The 25,389-nt window shown below is 36.6% G+C and overlaps 9 protein-coding genes and 1 long non-coding RNA gene across 20 annotated transcripts; 1 reads left to right on the top strand and 9 right to left on the bottom strand.

Moving 5' to 3' along the window:
* Positions 1-961: 961 nt before the first annotated feature.
* Positions 962-2,626, bottom strand: AT1G62010 (Mitochondrial transcription termination factor family protein). Its single transcript, NM_104881.3, has one exon. It carries the CDS (start codon positions 2,437-2,439, stop codon positions 1,192-1,194), a length of 1,248 nt encoding a protein of 415 aa, NP_176392.1. The 5' UTR covers positions 2,440-2,626; the 3' UTR covers positions 962-1,191.
* A 666-nt stretch (positions 2,627-3,292) lies between these two features.
* On the bottom strand, positions 3,293-3,959 carry AT1G08447. Its single transcript, NR_139432.1, has one exon. It is a non-coding gene; the product is annotated as an other RNA (long non-coding RNA).
* A 219-nt stretch (positions 3,960-4,178) lies between these two features.
* Positions 4,179-4,966, bottom strand: AT1G62000 (uncharacterized protein). Its single transcript, NM_104880.3, has one exon. It carries the CDS (start codon positions 4,832-4,834, stop codon positions 4,388-4,390), a length of 447 nt encoding a protein of 148 aa, NP_176391.1. The 5' UTR covers positions 4,835-4,966; the 3' UTR covers positions 4,179-4,387.
* Positions 4,967-5,202: 236 nt separating this feature from the next.
* AT1G61990 (Mitochondrial transcription termination factor family protein) lies at positions 5,203-7,166 on the bottom strand. Of its 2 annotated transcripts, NM_001334016.1 has the most exons (2): positions 7,021-7,166; positions 5,203-6,931 (listed from the first exon to the last, which is right to left on the bottom strand). In NM_001334016.1, exon 2 carries the CDS (start codon positions 6,870-6,872, stop codon positions 5,628-5,630), a length of 1,245 nt encoding a protein of 414 aa, NP_001322437.1. In that variant the 5' UTR covers positions 6,873-6,931; positions 7,021-7,166; the 3' UTR covers positions 5,203-5,627. The 2 variants fall into 2 exon arrangements, with proteins under 2 accessions (NP_001322437.1, NP_176390.1); NM_104879.4 differs by having other exon boundaries at positions 5,203-7,166.
* A 280-nt stretch (positions 7,167-7,446) lies between these two features.
* AT1G61980 (Mitochondrial transcription termination factor family protein) lies at positions 7,447-10,307 on the bottom strand. 3 transcript variants are annotated; one of them, NM_001334014.1, is made up of 2 exons: positions 8,167-10,307; positions 7,447-7,731 (listed from the first exon to the last, which is right to left on the bottom strand). In NM_001334014.1, exon 1 carries the CDS (start codon positions 10,161-10,163, stop codon positions 8,907-8,909), a length of 1,257 nt encoding a protein of 418 aa, NP_001319290.1. In that variant the 5' UTR covers positions 10,164-10,307; the 3' UTR covers positions 7,447-7,731; positions 8,167-8,906. The 3 variants fall into 3 exon arrangements, with proteins under 3 accessions (NP_001319290.1, NP_001320795.1, NP_176389.1); NM_001334015.1 differs by lacking the exon at positions 7,447-7,731 and having other exon boundaries at positions 8,337-8,354; positions 8,502-10,295; NM_104878.4 differs by lacking the exon at positions 7,447-7,731 and having other exon boundaries at positions 8,616-10,286.
* Positions 10,308-10,594: 287 nt separating this feature from the next.
* Positions 10,595-13,876, bottom strand: AT1G61970 (Mitochondrial transcription termination factor family protein). 7 transcript variants are annotated; one of them, NM_001198361.2, is made up of 3 exons: positions 12,150-13,876; positions 10,996-11,852; positions 10,595-10,890 (listed from the first exon to the last, which is right to left on the bottom strand). In NM_001198361.2, the coding sequence occupies exon 1, from the start codon at positions 13,610-13,612 to the stop codon at positions 12,356-12,358; it is 1,257 nt and encodes a 418-aa protein (NP_001185290.1). In that variant the 5' UTR covers positions 13,613-13,876; the 3' UTR covers positions 10,595-10,890; positions 10,996-11,852; positions 12,150-12,355. The 7 variants fall into 7 exon arrangements, with proteins under 7 accessions (NP_001185290.1, NP_001322529.1, NP_001322528.1 ...); NM_001334009.1 differs by having other exon boundaries at positions 10,595-11,196; positions 11,402-11,852; NM_001334010.1 differs by having other exon boundaries at positions 10,595-11,493; positions 11,715-11,852.
* A 488-nt stretch (positions 13,877-14,364) lies between these two features.
* Positions 14,365-16,175, bottom strand: AT1G61960 (Mitochondrial transcription termination factor family protein). The gene has a single exon (NM_104876.3). The coding sequence runs from the start codon at positions 16,084-16,086 to the stop codon at positions 14,713-14,715; it is 1,374 nt and encodes a 457-aa protein (NP_176387.1). The 5' UTR covers positions 16,087-16,175; the 3' UTR covers positions 14,365-14,712.
* Positions 16,176-16,206: 31 nt separating this feature from the next.
* CPK19 (calcium-dependent protein kinase 19) lies at positions 16,207-18,936 on the bottom strand. The gene is made up of 9 exons (NM_104875.3): positions 18,495-18,936; positions 18,025-18,370; positions 17,636-17,779; positions 17,402-17,554; positions 17,205-17,320; positions 16,957-17,124; positions 16,755-16,882; positions 16,574-16,673; positions 16,207-16,470 (listed from the first exon to the last, which is right to left on the bottom strand). Exons 1-9 carry the CDS (start codon positions 18,906-18,908, stop codon positions 16,384-16,386), a joined length of 1,656 nt encoding a protein of 551 aa, NP_176386.2. The 5' UTR covers positions 18,909-18,936; the 3' UTR covers positions 16,207-16,383.
* A 663-nt stretch (positions 18,937-19,599) lies between these two features.
* Positions 19,600-20,926, top strand: TLP4 (tubby like protein 4; the record flags this gene model as incomplete). 2 transcript variants are annotated; one of them, NM_104874.3, is made up of 5 exons in its annotated part: positions 19,600-19,932; positions 20,022-20,112; positions 20,214-20,247; positions 20,327-20,552; positions 20,726-20,926. In NM_104874.3, 5 exons carry the CDS (start codon positions 19,750-19,752, stop codon positions 20,924-20,926), a joined length of 735 nt encoding a protein of 244 aa, NP_176385.2. The 2 variants fall into 2 exon arrangements, with proteins under 2 accessions (NP_176385.2, NP_001321047.1); NM_001334008.1 differs by lacking the exon at positions 20,214-20,247 and having other exon boundaries at positions 19,750-19,932; positions 20,012-20,156; positions 20,365-20,633.
* Positions 20,927-24,260: 3,334 nt separating this feature from the next.
* AT1G61930 (senescence regulator (Protein of unknown function, DUF584)) lies at positions 24,261-25,224 on the bottom strand. The gene has a single exon (NM_104873.3). The coding sequence runs from the start codon at positions 25,105-25,107 to the stop codon at positions 24,496-24,498; it is 612 nt and encodes a 203-aa protein (NP_564788.1). The 5' UTR covers positions 25,108-25,224; the 3' UTR covers positions 24,261-24,495.
* Positions 25,225-25,389: the final 165 nt, after the last annotated feature.

Below are 25,389 nucleotides of genomic sequence, written 5' to 3'. Positions count from 1 at the left end.
TTACAATGCACTCAAGATAGCGCTTGATCATCATTATGCTGAATCCTAGGCCTATACATGTTTTAATGGAGCTCACTCGACACCATTGTGAAGTCATCATTATGTTGCAGGTTTGATGAAATTTGAAGCTTTGGAATCGGTTAGGAAGTGTAATGAAGACACTGTCTCCAACAGAAGGACTCAAGTGGAAAACGAAACTCTAGACTCTAGTGTTGCCCTCCTTGGCAAGGGATAACACTAAAAGACCTTGAATTGATTAACTACACCTATTTGCTTTATATAGATGGATCAACCAAATCTTTGTGGTTATGGATTCCATGAAGATTAACACTCATCAAACAAACACTAAAATTATTCATCCTCGGCTGCTTTACCACAGTGCTTCTTGTTAACAAATAACCAAAAATATCATGTAGTAAATAGTTGTCTTCTGTTTCTAGACTTTTAATGTTGAAGAGTTAAAAAAAGCTAGTAAAAAAGAGTTTAACAATTACAATTTGTCAGTCAGATTGCATACAGAGATGGATCAAGTAAATGGATTGGATATATCAATAGACTATAAAAGTCTTTTCTACTTATTTACCTTATTATAAATCCTCAACTAGCTTTTCTACTCTTTTCTACTAGCTTTTATAGTCTATTGATATATCCAATCCAAGAAGCTTGAAGATTTATAATCTCACTTGAAAGATTATTAGTTTGAGGCTTGATGGAGTTTGAAGATGTAGCAGAGACTGAAGAGTTGGAATTGGGTTGAACAAGAAGGTATGAAGTATACTGAAGACTCTAATACAAACTTAAGGACTCAAGTAGAAAAAGCAAACTAGGAATTTGAATAAACCGTTCCATCGTTTGCGAGTGGATCTTACTCCTCAGAGTTGTCTACCAAATCCTGCGAAACAGGAAAGATTTCTGCCACGAAACTAGTAAAATGAAATATATCATATGCTCTGTTTAATTTCCAAAACAGAACAAAGCACATCACAAAGATCTTAACCATAATTCATATCAACAAGACAAAGAAAGATAATTGTAAAGATTTTTTTCATACAAGACTGATTCATCATCCTTCAGGGTCAAAGGCTTAGACACTCATACACAAAATCTATTATCTACTTCCAAAAGTCAAGCAACAAGACTCACTAATGAATCTAAACCTAACAGAAAACAAAAAACAATCCTTAACGTTGCTCATTGTTCTAGGCGTGCCTTCTGATCGGTGAGTGAAACACGATTTCCGGTGAAGATTGCCATCAGCTCAGCCACAAGCTGCTTGTCATCATGTTTGCTAACATACAAATTTAAAAACGACTCACTAGTACTTGTCAAAACAGAAGACATTGGAGGGAGTTCACTTTCAAGCAATCCTTTTGACATGAGAACTTTGATAACATTACACCTTGGGACAGTCCTCTTCTCTAGGCTGTATCCAAGTACCTGAGGGATTGAAGCCACAGCCTTTACTGGCCAATTCATCTCCTTGACCAAAAACTCAGTCTTCTTCTTCACCGCCTCTGTAGAATATCCAATACACGGAGGAAACCGCTTGAACATCATCATAAACACATCTCTGCTGAATCCTAGACCTAGAAATGTTTCTATAGAGTTGGCTACCTTCTTCTCCGAATGTGTCAAAGAGCGTGGCCACTTCTTGAACATTGCCCATACATCATCAACAGAGAAACCTACACTTCTATAGACTCGGATTTTTTCTTCAATCGTTTTGTCGCTCATTTGGTAAAGCATATGCAAAGCGTGCACAAACGTTGAGGTGGTTGGATCAAAACCCATCTCAACTACCTTCTTGAGTGATGCATCAAACTTTTCTTTTCCACAAACAGGCTGCGATTTGGAGATGAGCAAAAGCAGTAACCGCTTTTGAGGCACGCCTAGTTCTCTCAAAACCAAGATATTTCTGATCTTGTTACCCTGTGCCAAAGAATGAGATATCTTTTCATACTTGGAACTCTTATCAGCTTCTATAATGACTTTGATGAAATCATAATATCTGCTGAGAGATTTGCCCTCTCTCTTCCCCAAGATTTTAGGAACTGTGGAAACAACCTCAGTGAGCTCAGAGCTTGAAGCTCCTCTGGACTGCAAAAACTGAAGCTTTGAACCAAGGGATGTCGCATCATTGTCTATAAGCACTCTTGAATCACTCCTGATGATGCTGGAGATCTGAGAATCAGTGAACCCATAACTTCTGAGAAGATCCAGAACGGAATCAGAATTTCCCTTGTCAGTGAGTTTTGTAGCTAAACGCAGTGAATCAAGGAAGGACGAGGATTTAAAGGTCTCCCCTTTAGGGCTCACATCAGCAGCACTAGCAGAAGAGAACGAATACGAAGAGAAAGATTCATTTTGCAAAAGGTTCACTGAAACTCTCAAATGCAACCCCACGAACCTTCTAGCAGCACCGAGTATAAGAGAATTCATGAGAATGCAAAGCGATTGCCTTTAAAGCGTTAAACCGATTCTAGCGAATTATCTGATTCAATTCGTGCCCGAGATTCTCAGAAACTTTCTACTTTCTTACTAAGCAACGAAGAACACGAAATCGATTAGTAAAATTACTGCACAGATCCAATATCGGAGAGGAAAGATAAGATTTTTAGGGTTTTAGTTCTGGACCGGTTTAAGGACAAATCAAATATTGATTTAATTGGTTTACTTTTTGGTTCATTATAACCATTATTTTTGTGCATTGTTTCCAACTTTCTAACCCAACGGTCACATGTACTACAATCAAAATTTGGACATTCACAAAAATCAAAATTTGGAGAGAATTCATAATCTCTTGAGTGATGCTAATGACAGGAGCATCACTCAAACAGTCAAACTTCCTAAAATTATGGACATGAACAATTGAGATAATATAAAACATGACATCTATATTAGATGATAAATAGCAAAACACATAGTTAATAATTGTTCAAAAGAACATTAAAGTCAATGGAATGAAACAAACGAAGATGATGCAATTTTAACAAAATACGTATGAAATGCGGATACTTCTTCAACACTTGAAGGACTTCGTTTTCGTTCAAACCACATATCTTCAAGGTTTCAATCGTCTGACTTATCTTTTCCTCTGAGAATTTCAAAGAGCAAGGCCACTTGTTGAAGATTTCCCACAGCAAAGCCTAACCTTTTCTTCAATTTTTTTGTCGCTCATTTGGTAAAAGACGTGGAGAGGTTTGACAAACTTTAAAGTGGTCGGATCAAAACCAATCTCAACAACCTTCTTGAGTGATTCTTCAAATTTTTCCGCTAGATGAGCAAGGGGAACAACAACTTCTGAGGCATTCCCAATTCTCTCAAAACCAATAAATTTCTGGTTTTGATCACCTGCTTACTACCCTGTGGCAAAGAATGACATAGCTTTTCATACTCGGAACTCTTATCCACTTGTATGAGAATGTACAAAGAATGCTATAAGCAATGCTTGTGGTCGGTGGATATTTGAGAATCAATAAAGAGAAGATATAATGTATCATTCAGAATATTATAAATTTTGCTATCATTTATATATCATCAATAGCCATTACAGAAAGATAGTAGTAGCATTTCATGATAAGTAAAGGTGACAATCTCTGGTTTTATTTATGATCAAGAAAGAGATTGTGAGTTTGTAGTTTGTAGGATATTATTAATATATAGGTTTGTACAATAACCATGAGATGACCTCACTCTCAATCCTTTTTTCCTTTGCCCTTCTTCTTCTCAGAGGAACCCTTTACCCTGGATTCGGAACCTGTGGCACCACCTGCAGAAGCAGCAGCAGCTTTGCGATTCGCTGCAGCTTAAGACCCTCCCTTTGAGGCAGCTTCATTGGTAATGGCTTCTCTAAGATGTCAATAAAATCTGGAGGAACCACATGCAGATCTATTTTGATATATAAAATTTGAAATTTATTTTTGATGTGAATAGAAGAAACAGAGATAACGAAACATTACCATTTCATGACAACTATATTCAGGAAGAAATACTTTAAAAAAATCCCAAGTCTTTACGTGCATACGAAGATGAAGAAGAAACCTTAGCTTGTTACCAGTTTCAACCATTTTTCTCTTTGGTAGTGAGTGATTAAATTTAAACCTCTGTTGTTACTGAGAGTCATCATGTTCTTGACAAGAATATTAAGTGTTCTATATATATATTTAACATTACTGAGGAAGATTAGTATAAGATTTATTGCATTTATTTTATTTTTAAAAAAGCCATTACATGAGAAAGAGTAGCATTTCATAATAATATATAGAGGTGACAATCTCTGGTTTTATTTATGAACAAGATAGAGATTGTGAGTTTGTAGTTTTTAGGATATTATTAATATATAGGTTTGAGGAATACGCATGCATGAGAATATGAGAGCACCTCACGCTCAATCCTTTTTTCCTTTGCCCTTCTTCTTCTCAGAGGAACCCTTCACCCTTGATGCGGAAGCTACCTTACCGTTTGCACGTGCAGCAGCAGCTTTGCGAGTCACTGCAGCTGCAGCATCGCCTTCAGCGGCAGAAGCACTTGTAGAAGAAACTCTTGCCTTGCGACCCTTGGCAGTGACTTGTCCGCTGGTAAATGTGTTGGCACTTTCGAATGAATTGGCCCCTGGACCTTTGGGATTGTTAAAACCATTAGCATAGCTAACGACACTGCTGGTGCTGTAAGTTGTGCCAGTTGCAGAAAGCTGAGCTCCAATGCCTTTGGTAGTAGTTTTTGGAAGAGAGGCCCCTAATTTGGTCTCCGTGGACAAATCTTTGACCTGCCTTGCGGTGACAATGGCACACAAAATGCCAATCACGAGAAGCACAACAAACTTTGTGGCATTCATCTTTTGATTTTTTGGATTAGATTGTGTTTGTGGTGAGTTGTGTTGTGTTCTTCTTCCCAAGTCATAGACCTCTATATATACAAAAACTCGATACACTTGTATTTATTATGATACATGGACATTTCTTACAAGAAATATACATAAACTTAAATTACGACTAATAGTCATACCAACATGTCAACATGATACTATTTTAACACCTCTTGCCAAGATCAAACACAATTTTATCTAACTAGCTAATATTATGAATAGATTGTGATATCCAATTAATACTATACTATAACTGTGATCTCTTATTCGAAAACCTCTTAATACAAATGAATTGAATTCATTTTTCCAACTTCTGACTCTCAATCCAGAAGTTAAGAACATATCAATTTTGATACAATCCACCAACTACAAGAAAGGTTCTAACAACGATCATTGAAATCCTCAATCAGAGTCATCCACTTTGATTCCAACTAAAGCTTCCTAAGTGAAAATATGAATCTGAAAATATAAATCATAACTTCCGCACAATAGAATCCAAACAGACAAGCAATTATGGAAATGACAAGGAAAAGTATTGAACTTGACACGACTCTCTTAGCAGCTCGTAACAAGTACTAAAGAGCCAATGTATCCATGCAACATTTTTGACATATCATGAATTCACTCATAGATACTTTAACAAAAGCTTTTCTTTCGTTTTTCCATTATCACATCATAAGATTCATCTAGAAATCTAAAACTGACAACAACAAAATAAGAACAAACCTTGGCACTGCTCATTGTTGTAGGTGTGCCTTCTGATCTATGAAACACTACCTTTGGTGAATATAGCCATCAACGTAGGCACCAGCTCGTTGTGCTTCATCACATACCTGTCTAAAAATCCTTCATCGGTACACGACAAAACAGAGGACACTGCAGGTAGTTCACTTCCCTTTCTGAGCAGTCCTTTCGACAAGAGAGCTTCGAGTATGTTACACCTTGGTATAATCCTCTTCTCCATGCTGTATCCAAACACCTGAGGGTGCAAAACCAAGGCGTTTCGTGGCCATTTCATCTTCTTCACCAGAAACTCATTCTTCTTTTTAACAGACTCTACAGAATATTCAATGCAAGGAGGATAACGCTTAACCATCATCAGAAACTCAGCTCTGCTATATCCTAGGTCTAGAAACGTTTCAGCCGACTTCAATATCTTCTTCTTGGAGACTTTCAAAACAGAAGGAGTCTTCTTGAAAATTTCCCATACATCATCCACAGTAAAACCTAAACTTCTAAAGACTACAACTTTTTCTTCAATCGTTTTCTCGCTCATTTGGTAAAGCATCCGCAAAGCTAAAACAAATTTAGTGGTGGTGGGATCAAACCCCATCTCAACAACCTTCTTAAGGGATGCATCAAAATTTTCTTTTCCACACACAGGCTGCGATTTGGAGACGAGCAAGGGTAATAACAACCGAGAAGGCATGCCTAATTCTCTCAAAGCCGATACATTTCGGATTTTATTCCCCTGAGAACCCTGTGGGAGTTCATAACTCGAACTCGTATCGGCTACTATAATGTCTTTGACAGCATCATAGTATACAGTAATAGATTTCTTTCCTAAGATTCTCGGTACTGTAGAAACAATCTCAGTGATCTCAGAGCTTGAAGCTCCTCTAGACTGCAGAATCTGAAGCTTGCGACCAAGTGCTTTCTTAGCATCTGCTACAAGCAATAACGGATAATCCGTAATGATGGTAGAGATCTGAGAATCTGTGAACCCGTAACTTCTAAACAGACTTAGAACAGAATCAGGATTGACCTTGTCCTCAAAGCTAACTTTCCTTGAGATGGATTCAGCGAGCTTTTTAGATAAACCCAATGAATCAACGAGGTAAGAGACTGTAAAGTTCTTCCCTTTTCGACCATCTCTAATGCTCACATCAGCAGCTCTAGCAGAAGAGAAGGAATTGGACAAAACAAATGCATTTTGCACTGAAACACTCAAACTCAAGCATTTCTGCGATTGGACCAACCTTCTTCCATGGAGAATCAGAGAATACATTACAAAAGACAATGCTACAAATGCTACAGTGTTGAAAGCTATTCCGACCCAACTACTCTCTGTTTCAATTCGAGAAGATGAATCGCGCAGTCATGAATCATAGATACCAAAATTTCTCTGGAATTACGAACAATAACAAGAAACTCACCATGAATCCGCTTCCAAATCGCGAAACCCTAAATCCCAAAATTTAGGGTTTATGTGTTGCTCCACCGATAGTAAACCTTGAAGAATTTCAATTATGATTCTTTTTTTTTCTCAAAAGAGTCAGGTGCCTGACAGGCCTGACTCGGCCCATATAGTATCACGGCAGGCGGATATGGACATTATGTTTCAAGCCCAAAACAAAGTTTGAGATCTTCAAAAATTGGAGGAGAAAAAAGGTGATCACACTATTTCTGAGATCTCAAACGATATCGGTTTGTTTTAAATTGCGAACATATGGTTGTAGAGCTTCTTCATTCACCAAATGTCATTTGCTTTATCTATTTAGGAATGACCTCAAATTGCATACTCTAGCCTCATTACGCCTCCTGTCATCTTCAGATATTGTTTCAGTTTGGTTCACTAGGATCTCACGTTCTGCATCAATTTAAAAGACTTGGTATTATTAACCAAGCAGAACCGGATTCATTTTGGTCTGGTTTAGATACTATTCAATTGTTGATCACGAACCAACTGTATGTATACCAGAGTACATTTGTAATCTGGTTACTGTCAACCAAATGTGATCCTACAAAATTAACATGCAACATTGGTGACTGCTCTGATGCAACATTAGTGACTGCTCTGATGTAACAATGGTGACTGCTCTATAGTCTGTATGAATAGCTCTCTTCAATAGTTTCTGGATTCATCACTGAAAAAAAAAGATATGAGAATCACAAACTATAAGAAAAAGTTCTCTGAAACATTTTTTCTGCGCCAAGAGATTCACCCTCAAGTTCCTATCAAGAACGAACAAATAGTTGATAATGTAATTTTCCTAGAATAAATAAGAGATTCAATTGCCAAAAGTGTTTGCTGAGTCCAAGTTGAAACAAGATTCTGAATTCTTCAATGATGAAAGAAACTTAACACAGTTTTGACGTACCATTGTAAACTTGTAGATTGCATTCTTTCAAGGGAACCATATCTCATACGTCTAAAACTCAATAAGATCAAGTAAAGGAAAAGATAGTTCTGATAGATAGCCTAGAGATATCGAGCAAATGCATTGAATGAGCACATTAATAAACAACCAACACATTATACTATCTCAATGTACCTATAATAACGCTAATAAGCATATTACCTTGCGAGTCAAAGAGAGAAAACTTGAGTATTCACTCCAGAGGTCGTTAGCCATAGCAAAAGCTCAAAACAACGTTCAACGTCCCAAGCTTCTTCAGCTAGAAGCTAGATATAAAGATTTTACCACCTTGGACTGGATGATTATCTGATTGATGTGTCCTAATGATGTAGGATAGGTTTCCAGTGCCCCTGACAATATATTCAAGACAATGTAATATAAAGCTCACAAAAAACGTGTACGAGTAAAAACCAAGATCACAAATCTGAAATACAAACATTCCACAAATCAGATGAATCATATGATCAAAGAATATATAAAGCAAAGACAGAGCTTACATGAGGACTCCAGGATCTCAGGAGCAAAGAATATATAAAGCAAAGACTTTATTGTACCATAAGAGGATTTTGGTATCAGTAGCTGTAATTTCAGTACTCCAATCCCAAAATTTAAAGAATAATGTGAAAGTAAACACTAACTGAGAAATAGAAAAGGCTTACATGACCAATTCAAGAATGCAGGAGCTGCATTGCATCATTCAAATCTATATCCGAACAAGGTCACAAAGAATTTGGAATTTAACTTCAGTAATATAGCAGAAAATGGATTCAAAACTTACAATTTCAAGCATCTATAGAGAGAGACAAACAGTTTGGATCGATATGAAATTGAGAACTAAAGTCTAAATTGAGGATTTCAGATATTTAAAGATAGAAACCAAAATCCTTGATCAGCCTTGTGATCTATGAAGCACGATAGATAGCCATCAACTCAGTCTCCAGCTGCTTGTCCTCATGCCTCTTCACATACCTGTTTAAGAACACCTGATCGGTACATACGAAGACACGCGATATCGAAGGGAGTTCACTTCCGATCAATCCCTTGGAGATGAGAGCTTGAACTACGTTACCCCTTGGGACAGTCCTCTTCTCTAGGCTGTATCCAAGCACCGCAGGGTTTGAAACAAGAGCCTTTAGTGGCCAATTCATCTTCTTTACCAAAAACTCAGTCTTCTTTTTAACCATCTCCGCGGATAATCCAATGCCCTGAGGAAAGCGCTTAATTAACACGCTAAACTCATCTCTGCTGAACCCTAGGCCTAGAAATGTTTCAATGGTGTTCAATATCTTCTTCTCCGAGTGTGTCAGAAAGTTTGGCCACCTCTTGAACACTGTCCATACATATTCCACATCAAAGCCTAACCTTTTATACGCATTGACTTTATCTTCTATGTTTTTGTCGCTCAATCTTTGAACAACGCACAAAGCTTCCACAAACTTTGAGGTGGATGGATCAAAACCCATCTCAACAACTTTCTTGAGGGATTCTTCAAATTTTTCTTTACCGAAGACAGGTACGTCACAAGAGATGAGCAAGGGGAATAACAACTTGTGAGGCATCCCCAATTCTCTCAAAACAGATAAATTTCTGATCTTGTTCTCCAGATTACCCTGTGGAAAAGGTTGACATGACTTTTCGGACTTGGAACTCTTATCAAGTAAAGTTTCTTTGATGAAATCATAGAATACGCTGATAGTTTTGTGGCCTCTCTTTCCCAAGATTTTAGGAACTGTAGAAACAATCTCAGTGAGCTCAGAGCTTGAAGCTCCTCTAGACTGCAAAAACTGAAGCTTGGGAGCAAGTGATTTCTCAGCATCAGCTACAAGCAATTGTGGATAATCCGTAACGATGGTGGAGATCTGAGAATCAGTGAACCCATGACTTCTCAAAAGATTCAGAACAGAGTCAGGGTTGTCCTTGTCCTCGAAGCTAACCTTCCTTGAGACCGATTCAGCGAGCTTTTTGGGTAAACCCAATGAATCAACGAGGTAAGAGACTGTAAAGCTCTTACCTTTTCGACCAACTCTAGGACTCAAACGCGCAGCAGAAGCAGAGGAGAAGGAATTGGACAAAGGAGACGCCTTTTGCACTAAAACTCTCAAATGACGCCATTTCTGTAACTCGACCAAACTTCTTCCATGGCGAATCAGAGAATACATGACAGAAGACAAGGATATGCGATTATGACCCAACTATCTATTTCAATTCGAGAAGTAGAATCACACAGTCATCCTCAAACTTCTCTGAAAATCACTCAAAATTTCATAAACCCTAATGATTTGCCAATTGGTATACGTCGTCCTTTAATTTATTCTCTTTAACAAAATTAATAAGGTTAATGTTACTGCTGGGATTCGAACCCAGGTCTCACCACTTGGCTACAGCTACAAAGAGAGTGTTTTATAAATTCCATGAATATTGTAGAGATGTGAAGATTTTTACTGAGTTTTCCAAAGACTATAAATGCATCACAGAGCAAAGTCATATTTTGATTTGAGGAGATTCTTAGAGTAATGATTTCTTACAAATTATGTCTAGTGAAGAGTGTGTGTTGTGTGTTGTGTACAGTTATCTTTGAATAACCAAGGAACCGGAGCTGGACTTGTCGTGACAACATTGAAGTTAAGTATATCATGCACGAGTTAAGGTCGGTTTGTTAGAACACCAAAGTAACAAGACAACAGAACTTAATGTCAAGCAACAACAGAAACTTCTTCATTTCATCATCCAAAACAATTTAAGAAACCCTCAAACGCAGGGCAAACAAAGCTTATCCATTTTTCTGGCTCTAACAAGTAAAAGTAAAAGGCCTTGGATTTTTTCCATAGAAAGCTTTGCTTTTTGGTTCCTCCCCGTGATTCTGCTAAAATGCAAGTCCTTTTACCTCTTCCGGAATACAGAGAATTAGACATCACCAGCACCCAGTCCAGAATAAGTTCATCAATGAGAGTATATGACGGTATCAGAAACTGTACAAAGATCATAATTTACCTTCAGTATACGAACCACCAAGCTTCTCAACAATAGATAATCCCTCAGCCAAAATATTAAACCCTCTATATAGCCACAGGACCTGCACCTCCACCTTTAAACCACCAAGCATTTTCAACCGATATTTCAACTTTTCAAAGAGCTATTTTGAAACATTTCTCATCTCTTCTGACTTCCTAATTCTCCTTTCCTTCTCAAGACCTGAATAGCCACAAATACGACTGCGAATAAGGTTTTCCGAGAAATATTTCTAGCAACTCACAATTGCACAGGTCCATCGCTGAGTAAACAAAGCTCTAAGAAGTAAAGTAAATGGCCTTCGATCATCCCATAGCTAAATTCAGGTTAAAGGTGCAAACTTTTATGAAAATAGATTCTGAATTCTTCAAAGATGAAAGGAACTTACCATAGTTTTAACTTTTAACGTACCCTTGTAAACTTGTAGATTGCCTTTTTTACAAGGGAACCATATCTCATATGGCTAAAAACACAATAAGACTAAAAAAAAGGAAAAGAGAGTTCTGTTACAATTAGTTTCCAGAGATATTGGGGGCAAATGCGTTGAGTGAGCACATTAATGAACAACCAAAGCAATACATTATCTCAATGATACCCCATAACAACGTTGAGTGTGAAACGGTTTCGATGATCATATCCTTCGATTTATTCAATAAACCTAGAGTAATAAGCTTGAGTGTGTACACTAAAAAGCATATTACCTTGTAGGTCAAACAGAGAAATAAACTTGAGTGTGTTCACTCCAATGGTCGTCAGCCATCGCAAAAACTCACCAAACTTCAAACCATCCAGAGCTTTGAAGTTTCTAGAGTAATAGCTAGATTCCAGATTTTACCAACCTGGATTGGATGATAATATGATTTATGAGTCCTAATGATGTGGGACAATGTACCATAAGCTCAGAAAAAATGAGTATGAAACGCCATAGCAAGTAAAGACCAAGATCACCAATCTGAGAATTAAAACATCTCACAAATCAAATGAATGATATAAAGCAACGACAGAGCAAGATTTTAATTATCATAAGAGGATTTTGGTATGACCAGCTGTGATTCAGTGTACTCCTATCTCAAAACTGTTAAAGAAAAAAGTGAAAATAAAGATCAAACACTACTTGAGGAACGGAAAAGGCTTACGTGATCAATCGTAGAACTCAAGAGCTGCATTGCATCATTCAACTCCATATCCAAACAATGTCACAGTGAATTCAGAAACTATCTCTGCTTTAGAAGAAATCAACAAACATAGAATTTGGATTCACATGTCCCCTGCAGCTCTTTGGCTAGAAACCTCAGTAATATATGGGAAAATTACAGTTTAAAGAGAGAGAAAGAGTTTAAATTTATGAAGCACGATAGATAGCCATCAACTCCGTCACCAGCTGCTTGTCCACGTGATTCGCCACATACCTGTTTAAAAACACCTGCTTGGTACACATGAGGACACACGATATCGAAGGGAGTTCATTTCTCATCAATCCTTTGGACATGAGAGCTTTGATTACGTTACCCCTTGGAACAATCCTCTTCTCCAGGCTATATCCAAATACCGCAGGGTTTGAAACAACAGCCTTTAGTGGCCAATTCATCTTCTTCACCAGAAACTCAGTTTTCTTTTTGACCGTCTCTGTAGATAATCCAATGCACGGAGGAAAGTGCTTGACCATCTTGGCAAACTCATCTCTGCTGAATCCTAGGCCAAGAAATGTTTCAATGGAGTCCAACATCTTCTTCTCCGATACTCTCAGCGAGATTGGCCACTTTTTAAAACTTGACCATACATCTCCCACATCAAAGCCTAAGCTTTTATAGAGATGGACTTTTTCTTCGATTGTTTTCTCGTTCATTTTGTAAATAACTTGTAGAGCTTCGACAAACTTTGAGGTGGTAGGATCAAAACCCATCTCAACAACTTTCTTGAGGGTTTCTTCAAATTTTTCTTTTCCACATACAGGTTGGCTATCGGAGATGAGCAAGGAGAATAACAACTTGTGAGGCATTCCCAATTCTCTTAAAACCGATACATTTCTGATCTTGTTCTCCAGATTACCCTGTGGCAAAGAATGACATAACTTTTCGTTCTTGGAACTCTTCTCAAGCAAAGTGTCTTTGATGAAATCATAGTATACGCTGATAGTTTTGTGCCCTTTCTTTCCCAATATTTCCGGAACTGAAGAAACAATCTCAGTGATTTCAGAGCTTGAAGCTCCTCTAGACTGCAAAAACTGAAGCTTGGGACCAAGTGATTTCTCAGCATCTGCTATAAGCAACTGTGGGTAATCCCTAATGATGGTGGAGATCTGAGAACCTGTGAACCCATGACTTGTCAAAAGATTCAGAACAGAATCAGGATTGTTCTTGTCCTCGAAGCTAACCTTCCGTGAAATGGATTCAGCGAGTTTTGTGGTTAAGCCCAATGAATCAACAAGGTAAGAGACTGTAAAGTTGTTTCCTTTTCGACCAACTCTAGGACTCAAACACGCAGCAGAAGCAGAGGAGAAGAAATTGGATGTAGGTGATGCCTTTTGCACTGAAAGACTAAAGTTACACCATTTCTGCAACTGTACCAACCTTCTTCCATGGAGTATCAGAGCATACATGACAACAGGCAATGCGATTACTACAAATCCCGAAAATAACAATTTTTGAAGCAATTCTACCAATCAATCTAACTCAATTCGAGCACAAATCTCAAACTTATGTTGAGCAGGGAAGACAAAAGACTCAATCATCGATCAGTGGTGACTCGTGCCGTTAAAGAGTTGATGAGTGATGGATCTTTCAAGGGTTCAAATTTGAGGAGAAGGAAAAAAAAAACGATTTTTTAGGGTTTATGATGATTATGATAGGCAAATTGATTTTAGGATCTGCTGATGTCAGCATTTTCTTATAAGATAACGAAATATAAAATGATCGGAGGGTTCTAATTATTGTTTTTAAAACATATCAATCTAACGGTTCCAATTGCTTTTGCTCTCTCTCTTTGCTTGGCATAACATTTTTTAACTGTAGACAAATCTGTACCTGCAGTTGCACGGTTGCACTGACCTAATGGATAAAGTCATTCGTTTAAGATTACGGTAATATGGTATGCTATTGAAACTGTAACTGAGAATCATCTTCCCTTACAAGAAGTAGCCAAAAGCAAAACCAGGAACACAAATGGTAAGCTGAAACTTTTGCTATTTATACAAAGGGACAAAGGTCACATTCGCTAAGAACCATGTAAAGATGGAGCGTAACAACTTCTTCTCCTCGGCTGCAACCTCAATGGAATGATATAACCAGAGTTCTTTATGATATCAAATCTGGAACCAAACCACTATCTTCGAAAACTTGCTCTTAGGATTGATCAATATATTGTAAGTTACCTGACTAACCAAGATATGTGCTTCATGTGAATGCAAAGAAGAACATATCTCCACGTTTCTAGGCCACTAAAAGAGTTCAAGACTCAAAAAAGATTGAAAAGTATTGCTACTTATTTTCAATGTTGGATTGTATATTAAAATGAGTCAAATTGAGATTACAAAAGTCTAAATAGGTATCAGAGATATATAAATGAAACTCCTCTTTTCACTTCTCATGGCCTGATGTCAACAGATTCATGGAAGAATCTAAAACTAACACAACAATACAAACCTTAATGATGCTCTTGTTGTGTGGTAGGTGTTCTGACTATATATAGAAGCTCCTCTTTTCACTTCCCATTTTCTCCAGTGAAGATAGCCATCAACTCAGGTGCCAACTTGTCGTGCTTCATCACATACCTCCTTAAAAACGCCTGATCGGTACTTGTTAAAACAGATGACATTGGAGGGGCTTCACTTCCGTCTTTCATCAGTCCTTTTGAGATGAGAGTTTTGATTACATTACACCTTGGGACAGTTCTCTTCTCCAGGCTGTATCCAAATACCTGAGGGATCGAAACCAAAGCCTCTAGTGGCCAATTCATATTCTTCACAATAAACTCAGTTTTCTTCTTCACTGTCTCAGCAGTATAGTCAATGCACTGAGGATATCGCTTGACCATCATCGCAAACTCATCTCTGCTGAATCCTAGGCCTAAGAATGTTTCTATGGAGTTCACAATCTTCTGCTCTGAAGAACAAATGCATTTTGGATGCTTCTTCAACAATAACAGGACCTCGTGTTTAAGCAGACCACAACTCTTAAGGGTTTCAAAAGTATGAGTTATCTTCTTCTCTGAGTATGACAAAAAAGAAGGCCACTTCTTGAAGATTGCCCATACATCAGCCACACCAAAGCCTAACCTTTTGTAGACATTGACTTTTTCTTCTATTGTTTTGTCACTCATACGGTAAATAACTCGCAGAGCTTCAACGAACTTTGTAGTCTCCGGATCAAAACCCATCTCAACAACCTTCTTGAGAGATTCTTCAAATCTTTCTTTACCACAGACAGGTTGGCCATCTGAGATGAGCAAAGGGAATAACAAACGCTGAGCCACACCCAATTCTCTCAAAACAGAGATATTTCTGATCTTATTCTTCTTGTTACCCTGTGGAAAAGAATGACATAACTTTTCGTAACTAGAACTCTTATCAGCTTCTATAATGTCTTTGACGAAATCATAGTATACAGTTATAGATTTGTGCCCTCTCTTCCCCAAGATTTTAGGAACAGTAGAAACAATCTGAGTGAGCTCAGAGCTTGAAGCTCCTCTGGACTGCAGAGACTGAAGCTTGGGAGCAATGGATTTCTCAGCATCTAATGCAAGCAATCGTGGGTAGATAGTAATGATACTTGAAATCTGAGACTTTGTGAACCCATAACTTGTAAGAAGACTCAGAACAGAATCCGGATTTCTCCTCTCCTCGAAGCTTACTTTCTTGGAGATCGATTCTGCGAGCTTTGTGGTTAAACCCAATGAATCAACTAGGTAAGAGACTGTAAAGTTGTTACCTTTAAGGCTATCTATAAGGGTCGCATCAGCAACACTAGCAAAAGAGAAGGAATTGGACAAAGCAGATCCGTTTTGAACTGAAACTCTGAAATTAGACAATTTCTGTAACTGGACCAACCTTCTTCCATGGTGTATCAGAGCATACATGACAAGAGAAAAAACTGTTACCGAACAAGAAATGACACGGCTTGAAAAGATTCTACCGAACTATCTGACTCAATTTTGAGAAATGAATCGCTAGTTGTAGACGACGAACAACCCTTTTTCGCCAAAAAAAATAATTCGGTTAATTCTTAAACCGAAATCGGTTTACGGAGAGTACAATACCAATGATGGACCAAAAACAAATTGTATGAGGAATATTATGGACAGTTTATTTATCCAAATTACATTCGAAATTTTATGTACTGAACTAAAAATGAATTAAATCGGAGATTATGGTCCTTAATTCGGTTGAACCAATTTTGATTGGTGTGATTGTGAGCAGCTCTTCATCATATTGCAAAACTCTTGATAATTTATACTTCCATCCTTTTTTAAAAACAAACAAAAATATGAATTAGAACATTTTAAAACTATCATTAAACTAAACAAATTGTGTTTGGTATTTTATAAATTGAGATATTCGACTTACATTATCAGCATCAACTTCTGAGATAATCTCTTTGATCATAATATCATCTCCCATATTATACTCTTTCATAGCTGTTTCTAATTCTTGTCTCGAAATAAACCTACAAACACATGTAATTTGGTTATTAATCCGGTTTAATTCTGGTTCATCAGTTTGGTACATATCGGTTTCCGACACATACCCGCTGTTATCTTTATCGAAATGTTGAAAAGCTTTGAACAAATTATCCTCTCTTTCTACTCTGAACCGGTTCATAGTAGCTGAAATGAACTCAATGTAATCAATAGTACCGTTCCCATCGACATCAGCCTAAACCAAAAAACATTAACCAAATTGATCAAAACCGGTTAGTTTAAGTTAGTAAAGAGAACAAAACGCCTTACATCTTCCAAGAGCTGCTTAACTTCGGTTTCGGTTAACCTCGAACCGAGTTTTTCCAGTCCGGATTTCAATTCGTCGTAAGTGATTGTACCGCTCTTATCGGTATCCATGTTTGCGAACATTGTCTTGAGACCCTTTAGTTCCTCTTCTTTGAGATTTTGCGCGATAAACTTAAACCAAACCAAATCATATTAATGAATCAAAACCGGTCTAATTTCATCAAGTAAAACGAAACATCAAAGATACTTACTTTAAATGCAAGCTTCTTAAGCTTATTCATAGCTCGGAGTTGCTTCATCCGCGACAAAACAGCACTATCGATTGGTTTATCAGAAGCTTCTCCACCTTCTCGTATCCAAGGATGTTCTAAAGAAAAACCAAAACCGGTTCAATTTCCTTCGTTCGAAACATTAAACCAAACAAACCAAGTATACTAGTAACGTTTACCTAGGACTTGAGCCGCAGTAAACCGTTTCTTGGGATCATACTTTAACATGTTTCTCACCAAATCCTTAGCACTCTCCGAAATCGACGGCCATGGTTCCGACTCAAAATCAATCTCTCCTCTCAAAATCTCCTCAAATATTCCCTTATCAGTCTCTGCACACGACAACCAAAAATTAAGATCAACTTAACTTTAGAAACTACAGAACCAAACCTAGTGGTTCAGTTGAAGTTTACCTGCCCAAAATGGAGGATTTCCGCAGAGAAGGATGTAGAGAATAACTCCGGCGCTCCAAATATCGATTGCTTTGCCGTAGTTTCTCTTCAGAACCTCCGGTGCAACGTAATATGCACTTCCAACAATGTCTTCATACACTTTCCCTGAAAAAAACAGATTGGTTTAGTCACTGAATTCGAGTTTATTTTTCGAGGAATGTTGCTCGGGTTTTACTTTTAGGTTCATTCAAAACCATGACATCCAAAATCAGATAGCAGTTCAAGAAAGAAGCAAAAACAGAAACAGAATAATCGTTTCTTCAGTAGCAAGAAACAGCGCGTAGAAATCATTTCTTAGGTTGCAAGAAAGAAAGTTTATCCCTTGCATATTTCTTATTTTGGCTATATACCTTCTTCGATGAAAACTGAAACACCAAAATCAGTAGCCTTGAGCATTGAGGAAGCTTCATCTTTACTGGACAACAAGAAGTTTTCGGGTTTAAGGTCGCGATGAATCACACCCATGAAATGACAAATCTGTACAACTTTAACCACACTTCTAATGATCTCCGCGGCTGCTTTCTCTGAGTAATGTCCTCGTTTAGTGATCTTATCAAAAAGCTCACCGCCTTCGCAAAGCTCCATTACAAGATGAACACTTTGTCTGTCTTCATAAGCTCCTTTGATTTCCACAATGTTTGGTTGTCCTGATAAGTAGTGCATTATCTGTATCTCCCTTCTTACATCCTCTCTGTCCTGTCACAGTAAATGTCATCAAATTTCTGAAGATTAATGGTCTAATGAGGAATAGGATTACCAATATAAACCTAAAACTCAAATCAAAGTAATGTTAAAATGTGAGTGTTTATAAGGTTCTTGCCTTAGTTCTGATGAGCTTTCTCTTCAAGATGGATTTACAAGCAAAGTTCTTGCCTGATGAAATCTCTGTACATATATACGTTATACCGAATTGGCCACGACCTAATTCGCGACCAAGACTATACTTCTCCTTAATATCTTCAAATGGTCTCCCTAAGATCGGTTCTGGTTGTTGCAGGGTGCTCTGTTTTTGATGATTGATCAGCTTTTGTTTTTCTTGAGGCTGAGGAAGTGGAAGTGGGAGTTTATGAGGTTGCACCACAATCTGGAACTTGGCTCTTGGAGCTGGTTGTCTTTGACGAGGTTGTTCTTTTGGTGTTATTTCTCTGCTCTTTACCTCTGTGTTTTGTTCTCCACTGATGTCTGGTGTTGGTTTCTTGACCTTCTTCTTCAGATTGATGCAGAGACATCCCATTTTTTGTACTGAACAAGGAAATCTTAGGACATAGCCTTAGAAGAGTTAAGAGATTTGGTGTGTTTAATGTATTTATTGGATTTCATAAGGACACCTAAGCACGTTAGTGAAATATGTTCCAAGTCAAATATGAGATAACACCAAGAATAAATATAAATTTCAACAACTAGCAACATTTTATTCTTGTTTTATATTTCTCTATATTAAAAATTGAAATTTTCGTGTGGTATCTTTGAAATTTTCCATGGACACCCAAGAAACTAAAGAGTTTATACAAAACTATATCAATGTGATTGGCTCTTTAAGTGGCAGGCATGTTATAAGTAGTGAATTCATAGATAGAAAAAAATGGCTGATTGATAAAAGTAACAAAAAATATCTCCATCTTCATTTATATTTAATCCTATATACAACTACACATTTACAGAAGAAAAAATGTCATGATTTTTTTTTGAGCTTAGGTTAACGAAATATATGTTTGTATAAAACTTCAAGTGGCTGTCTTTAATTAGCTCCTTAAATGCTAGATAGAACCAAATCCAAAGGATGAATATGAAGGAGAAATTTGGTCCAAATATTTCTATTAAAAGGCCGAAGAATCGGTCTTGTTCCTTGAGAAGAGGAACACATTTCCATATTTCCAATATTCATAAGTTGTAGGGATCAGTTGAGATCTCATAGTTACTATTGTTTCCTTGTTAGGGTTCTTGAAAAGTCAGCATTGCTTGAAGTGTGGTAGAGCTATGTCGTCTCGAAAGAGATTCGATGTGAGATTTGGGTATTGTGGGAAAAATGGGGGAAGTCTCAAGGAATGGTTTAAGAACTGAGCTGTTGGGCTAATATGCCTCCTGAGCTTCTGAGAGATGTTCTGATGAGGATAGAGCGATCCGAAGACACTTGGCCTTCTAGGAAGAATGTTGTTTCTTGTGTAGGTGTGTGTAAGAACTGGCGACAAATATTCAAAGAGATCGTTAACGTTCCTGAGGTTTCTAGCAAATTCACTTTTCCAATCTCCTTGAAACAGGTCACATTCTATGTTTTACTTTATAACTGACTTGTGTGCTTCTTCAGACTAATAATCTTTGCTCTGATATTTCTTATAGCCTGGTCCAGGAGGATCACTTGTTCAATGCTATGTTAAGAGAAACCGTAGCAATCAAACTTTCTATCTATACCTTGGAGGTGAAGCAAAAATATTTTGTCAGTCTGAACCAAGTGAGCCTAATAAGTCAATCTGGAAACTATCCTGTAGCCCATATCTCACGTGAGATTCTTAAAGTCAAAATCTTGGTCTTCGGTTTTTAGGTGATATTTATCTCGTTCCTTACAGTTACAGAGAGTAAAAGATGGTTTGCTTTTTGTGGCTTTTGCTAATTGTGATCATTGTTGTGTCAAACCAGAATAACGGGGCCTTAGAGGACGCATTGCGTCATGGATGCCATCTCTGCATCAGCAGTAAAACCTGGAGGAACAGCTACAACTCAGACAGAACTCGATAATTTCGTGTCATTCAGGTCTCCTTCTGGTCAAAAGGAAGGAGTGCTTGTTCTTAAGAGCAAAGTGCCTAGATTGGAAGAACAGAGCTGGTGTCTCGACTTCAATGGGTGGAGAGACATTGTGTCTTCCGGAAAAAAATTTCAGCTAGTAGCTCTCCTGAGAACGAACCTGAGAATGAAAACGACATTTTCCAGTTTGCGAAAGTCGGAAACTTGCACAAACTCTTCAGTTTAGTTAGAAAACTTGTGAAATGTGTTTAACGGTATCTGAACTTCAATCATCTTTGTGTTGTGTATTTTACAGACTGTACTTGGTAGCAGTATGAGGCTGAATGGATTCCTCTCGTTCGCACCTCAGTGTTTGCTGTCATTGCTCGAGTTTGTAGAGATAAAAAGCATACACCATCGTATGAATTGAAACTTGCATTGTACTTTGCAAAAAACTCTGCAATCCTCAAGAAATTCGTTCTCCGCGGTTACACTCGAGAAGAAGATTTACTCGCATTGCCCGTGGCTAACTAGCACATGTCAAATTGTCTATGTTGCTGACCTAGCACTTGTAGGTGCTTCTACTATGATCATTCAGTCTTAAAGTTGGACTTGGATTTTGATTTAGTGAACTCTTGGATGATGTTTGAGGATTCCAATTTGATTGTCTTATTTGTCCTAGTTGGTGCAAGTGTTTTTTGAGTCGTTGTTATAAACAACTTTGTTATCTACTTCTGTTTTCTTAGCCACTGAAACCGGAAGAAAAGCTCAAGTATAGAGCAATTGATCTTGAGTTTCCTAGATATAATTCCGGCGAGACATAGGTACAAATCCCGAACTCGTAAAATCCATTCTTGCACAAACTCATTTCTGTTCTTCGCATCTTAACACCAATATCTTTGATATTTGCCTTGTCATGGCAACCAAACCTGCAACATTTAATAAATTAACTTTGTTGAAAAAAAATATTAAAAAGTTTTCTACAAATAATATTGAAAAAAATGAAATAGAATATGTAGCGTAAGCTCTGTTGAAACTTTAGGTGACAAATATTAGATTATGACCACCATTGGCTCTTCGTAAAGATATTCTAGAGAATAATGTTTCATTATTGTTTAAGTCGGATGTATAGTATATGTTTAGAATAAATTTTTCCTACAAGATGCAGATTAAGTAGATAAACAAATATATATTCTCTGATTTTTTAAGCCATTGAAAATTAAAAAGTAACTATAGTTCTTCGAGAATCGATAACTATAAAGCATCAAGTCAATGAACGTGTAAATTGTTATTATGAAGAATCATATCAAACACTAAAATATCTGACTATAAAAATGTACTATATCATTTCTTAACTATGCAAGTATACAATGTAATAGTGAATTGATGGACCTAATGTTATTCCATTATTGCTACAAAAGTACCTCTAGAGCGTTTTGTTCTTTCTTAATTCAAGTATTTTCACCTGTAGAAATCTCTATTTTCTGGCTAAAGTTGAAATTTAAAAATATAAAACTAAATTATCAGATGGATGTTGAAAATTGAAATTATAACTTTATGGCTGCTGCTAGAAATATGGTACCTTCCTAACACTTGTCAAGAAAAAAGGTTCATCTAATTTTTTAAACGGTGTTTTTCTGTCATATGTGGGATGTTATTGATCTCTAATCATTTTTCTTTTTTAAACAATGTATTTTTTAATAGAAACCTGTCGGCAAAAAAAAAAAAAAAAAAAGATTCTAGATTATTATTAGAAAATATAGAAATGAACGGTGAATAGAAGTTGGGAAGAGACATGAGAGTGTATGAAGAGAACTCTCTAAACTCATTTTCAAAGGGACTTTTTTTAAAAATGGCAAATGCAGTAAGGGACCAAAGAGACCCCAAAACATTTTTGACAAATTTGCCTGTATTATATGCTTTGACACAACACTCTCCAAACTTATGTCACTCTCTTTGATCACTATTATACCCATTACTCCATTTCCTTCCACATTTATACAGTATTAGATATTGATATATAATATTTGATAAGCGTAGTTCATTTCGATTTTTAAAAATATTGTTTAGAAAAGAAGAAATGAATTTTTAATATAGTTCCAATATACATTAAAGAAACTAACTATGCATTTTGCATATATTATGATCGGTAAGTCTTGAATCTAGAAAGATTACACATCGAAATACGCTCCAAGGAGAGACCATATAATCAACTATATATAGTGATTTAGAAATCACTTGAAACTTATGATAAACAAAACTACGTTGTAGGAGTAAGTAACCGTATCATATGGTTTTGGAGCATCGACCTACACTTATACACGTAATATGTATAAGCATAAATATCCACTTTACACTGCATATGTAGCACATTTAGTCATTTAGTCAAAAGTGATGTTGGGTCGATTTGTGTATGTTACTGAATTACAAATTTTTGGACAAAATAATTTTCTTCTTCTCCTATTACCTAACAAAAATTCATGAGTTTTTTTTTAAAATATTCTTTTTGGAACATAAAAGATTCATTTAAACTTAGAGGCTATTGAGCTTTAGGTCATTTTTCTATTATAGGGATGATTGGAATACTCCTAATATGTCAGTTGTCTTGTCATAATCAAACCATATATTGCTATTAATTTATATATGCATCTCACTACAATGTTTAAAGATATTCAATCAAGGAAAATTAGTCAAATATACACAAATGAAGGAAGCAATTGTCCAATTCTGTAATTTATAGATCTTTTTATTCCATCAATATTGATCATGAATTTTCTTACATATTTTAGTGTTCTACTAGCATAATACATTTTTGGTTTTTGGTGATATTTGACTTAAAGGCTATGAATGGGAAGAGTGACGGAGTGATATATTGTTTGCATTATGTGGGCATTATTAAACAAAATCAATTATAGTCTGCATGCATGATGATCATTTTACAAAGCAAAACTATGTTCTACCCATGACTCAATCCTTAGTTAATTGGTTAATCTTCCAATTAGTAACTTATATTCTTGTAGTATATAAAGGGTTTATTGCTTTAATAATACTAATCGAAAAACGATAAGAAATTAGCGTTTCCAATATCAGAAACGGTATTTTCATTTTTAGTTTTGTTGTATTGTTATCTTTTACCGCGACTTTGCTTATGATCTGTCTATTAACAACAAAATATAATATTTAGTTAATCAGTGATTTTCTATTAAAAAAAAAAAAATTAAAGAAACTTTGTAAATAGTAGCTACGCCATTGATTCACCATCATGGTTTTTGCTGATAAAAAGACAAATAAAACTTCTAAAAAGTGTCCTCTTCTTGCTCGTGAGTGCCCACTTTGAAGTGGATTCTTTGGACTGTTTACATAAATTATGTTTCCAGGACAAATCTGTTCTTGTTATTATACAACTTCCCTTTCACATGATATCAATAACCTAAATTAGTTAAACTTAAAAGAACATTAATAATTTAACATTTATATATTATACTTTAAATTCATTTTGAAGTAAATCTGACCAATAAAGTATGAACCGTTCTAACTTCTAAATATTTAAAATATTTGATGACAGCACCTGATCTTTATAAATCTATATCAATCATAGAAATTACATTTGGGAATAAAACTACTTATATATGTCGCTTTCTACTATTTTTTTTTTTGTTTTATAAAAAGTAGCATCTTACATTTTCAATATAAGAGATTTGATAAACTCAACTCTAACATTGTAATATTATTAGTTAGAAAGATAAATTAAATGAAAATGAAATGATGTTGTATTTCTTGAGTCTAAACTGAAAATGATGTTGTATTAATTAAATAAGAACATTATCTAGCATTTTTTAAAAATCTCAAAACTTACGTTGCACTGATAATTTATAACTACAGCTAATTAAACTAATTAACATAAGACAAAATTATTTTCGAGTTATAATATACATATAGACAGAACAACAACATATACGAGGAACTTGAAATTTTGGTCTCGTTCATAATAAAACTCAAAATTAAAAATTTGCATAATCACAAAAATTACTTCTATACTGGCAAAAACAAGTAATTTTAATTGAAATCTAAAATGTTTTTTTTTTTAGTTTTGTTAATTATACTTAGCCGTAGAACCCTGTTTGGCTCCAAATCGCGTCACGAACGCGCCTTAGTTCTCTGCCTTTGAGAGTCCTTCCGACGCCGTCAAACACCGACGCACCACCACCTCCGATCTTTCTACTCCGCCGTGCTTGACTCTTAGCAAGGTACTCATGCGGCGGCATCATCCCGGATTCCTCATCCTCGTCATCCTCGTCGTCTAACTCGTGTATTGACTCAACCGAGTCAACTCGGTATATCTTACTCCAGTCCGGTACGTTTACCGGCGCCGAAGACGCCAATTTTCTCCGGTCTTCCTCTCCCTCACCTCCTCCGCCGTGAATCTTCTGCACTATCATCGGCGAAGACGACGGCGGAGCAACCAAAGAGCCCTCGAAAGCCAGCGACAATCCTCCCACGCGCCCGTTTTTTCCCAAGGTAGCGCGTAAGTTCCACGTGCCGTAGGATTCCTCATTCTCGGTGGTGTCGTCGTGAATGACGGCCGGTGACCAGATGTCTTCCTCACCGAGCTCTAATTCGTCGGTAACGGAGTTTCCGTGACTGTCACCGTAAGTGTAGCTTCCAAGGTATCGATCGCTCCGGTTCATTGTCGTCGGCTTTCGACCTTTTGCCATGCAACAACAACTTCACCCTCTTCTTTAATCTCTAAATTAATCACTGATTAATTCAAGTTTAATTACTATAAAATTTAACCATTAATTCATATAATCAATTATTAGAGATTTTGCTATAAGGTTCACACCGAGAGAAATGGAGGAGTATATATAGCATCTGTGAAGACAAGAGTACAAATGAAGAAAATAAAATTATTCAAATTTGACACCTATATTATCCATTTCTTACAAAAGGATACTTACATTTATTATGGAGAGTTAGAACCCAAATTTTGTCTTTTT

This window comes from Arabidopsis thaliana, assembly GCF_000001735.4.
Source record: "Arabidopsis thaliana chromosome 1 sequence".
NCBI classification, from domain to species: domain Eukaryota; kingdom Viridiplantae; phylum Streptophyta; class Magnoliopsida; order Brassicales; family Brassicaceae; genus Arabidopsis; species Arabidopsis thaliana.
Note: the sequence above shows the minus strand (reverse complement) of the source record. Positions and strands in the feature narration are given on the sequence as shown.

Coding starts and splice junctions, on each gene's coding strand:
- AT1G61970 (NM_104877.4), bottom strand. CDS start 13,612: ATGTATGCTCTGATACTCCATGGAAGAAGGTTGGTACAGTTGCAGAAA.
- AT1G62010 (NM_104881.3), bottom strand. CDS start 2,439: ATGAATTCTCTTATACTCGGTGCTGCTAGAAGGTTCGTGGGGTTGCAT.
- AT1G62000 (NM_104880.3), bottom strand. CDS start 4,834: ATGAATGCCACAAAGTTTGTTGTGCTTCTCGTGATTGGCATTTTGTGT.
- AT1G61990 (NM_104879.4), bottom strand. CDS start 6,872: ATGTATTCTCTGATTCTCCATGGAAGAAGGTTGGTCCAATCGCAGAAA.
- AT1G61930 (NM_104873.3), bottom strand. CDS start 25,107: ATGGCAAAAGGTCGAAAGCCGACGACAATGAACCGGAGCGATCGATAC.
- AT1G61980 (NM_001334014.1), bottom strand. CDS start 10,163: ATGTATTCTCTGATTCGCCATGGAAGAAGTTTGGTCGAGTTACAGAAA.
- AT1G61960 (NM_104876.3), bottom strand. CDS start 16,086: ATGTATGCTCTGATACACCATGGAAGAAGGTTGGTCCAGTTACAGAAA.
- CPK19 (NM_104875.3), bottom strand. CDS start 18,908: ATGGGATGTCTCTGCATCAATCTGAAGAAGAAGGTCAAGAAACCAACA. Junction 17,780..18,024: donor TTCAGTTTTCATCGAAGAAG/GTATATAGCCAA, acceptor TGTTTTTTTCAG/GGAAAGTGTATGAAGACATT. Junction 16,674..16,754: donor TTCGATAAAGATAACAGCGG/GTATGTGTCGGA, acceptor ATGTGTTTGTAG/GTTTATTTCGAGACAAGAAT.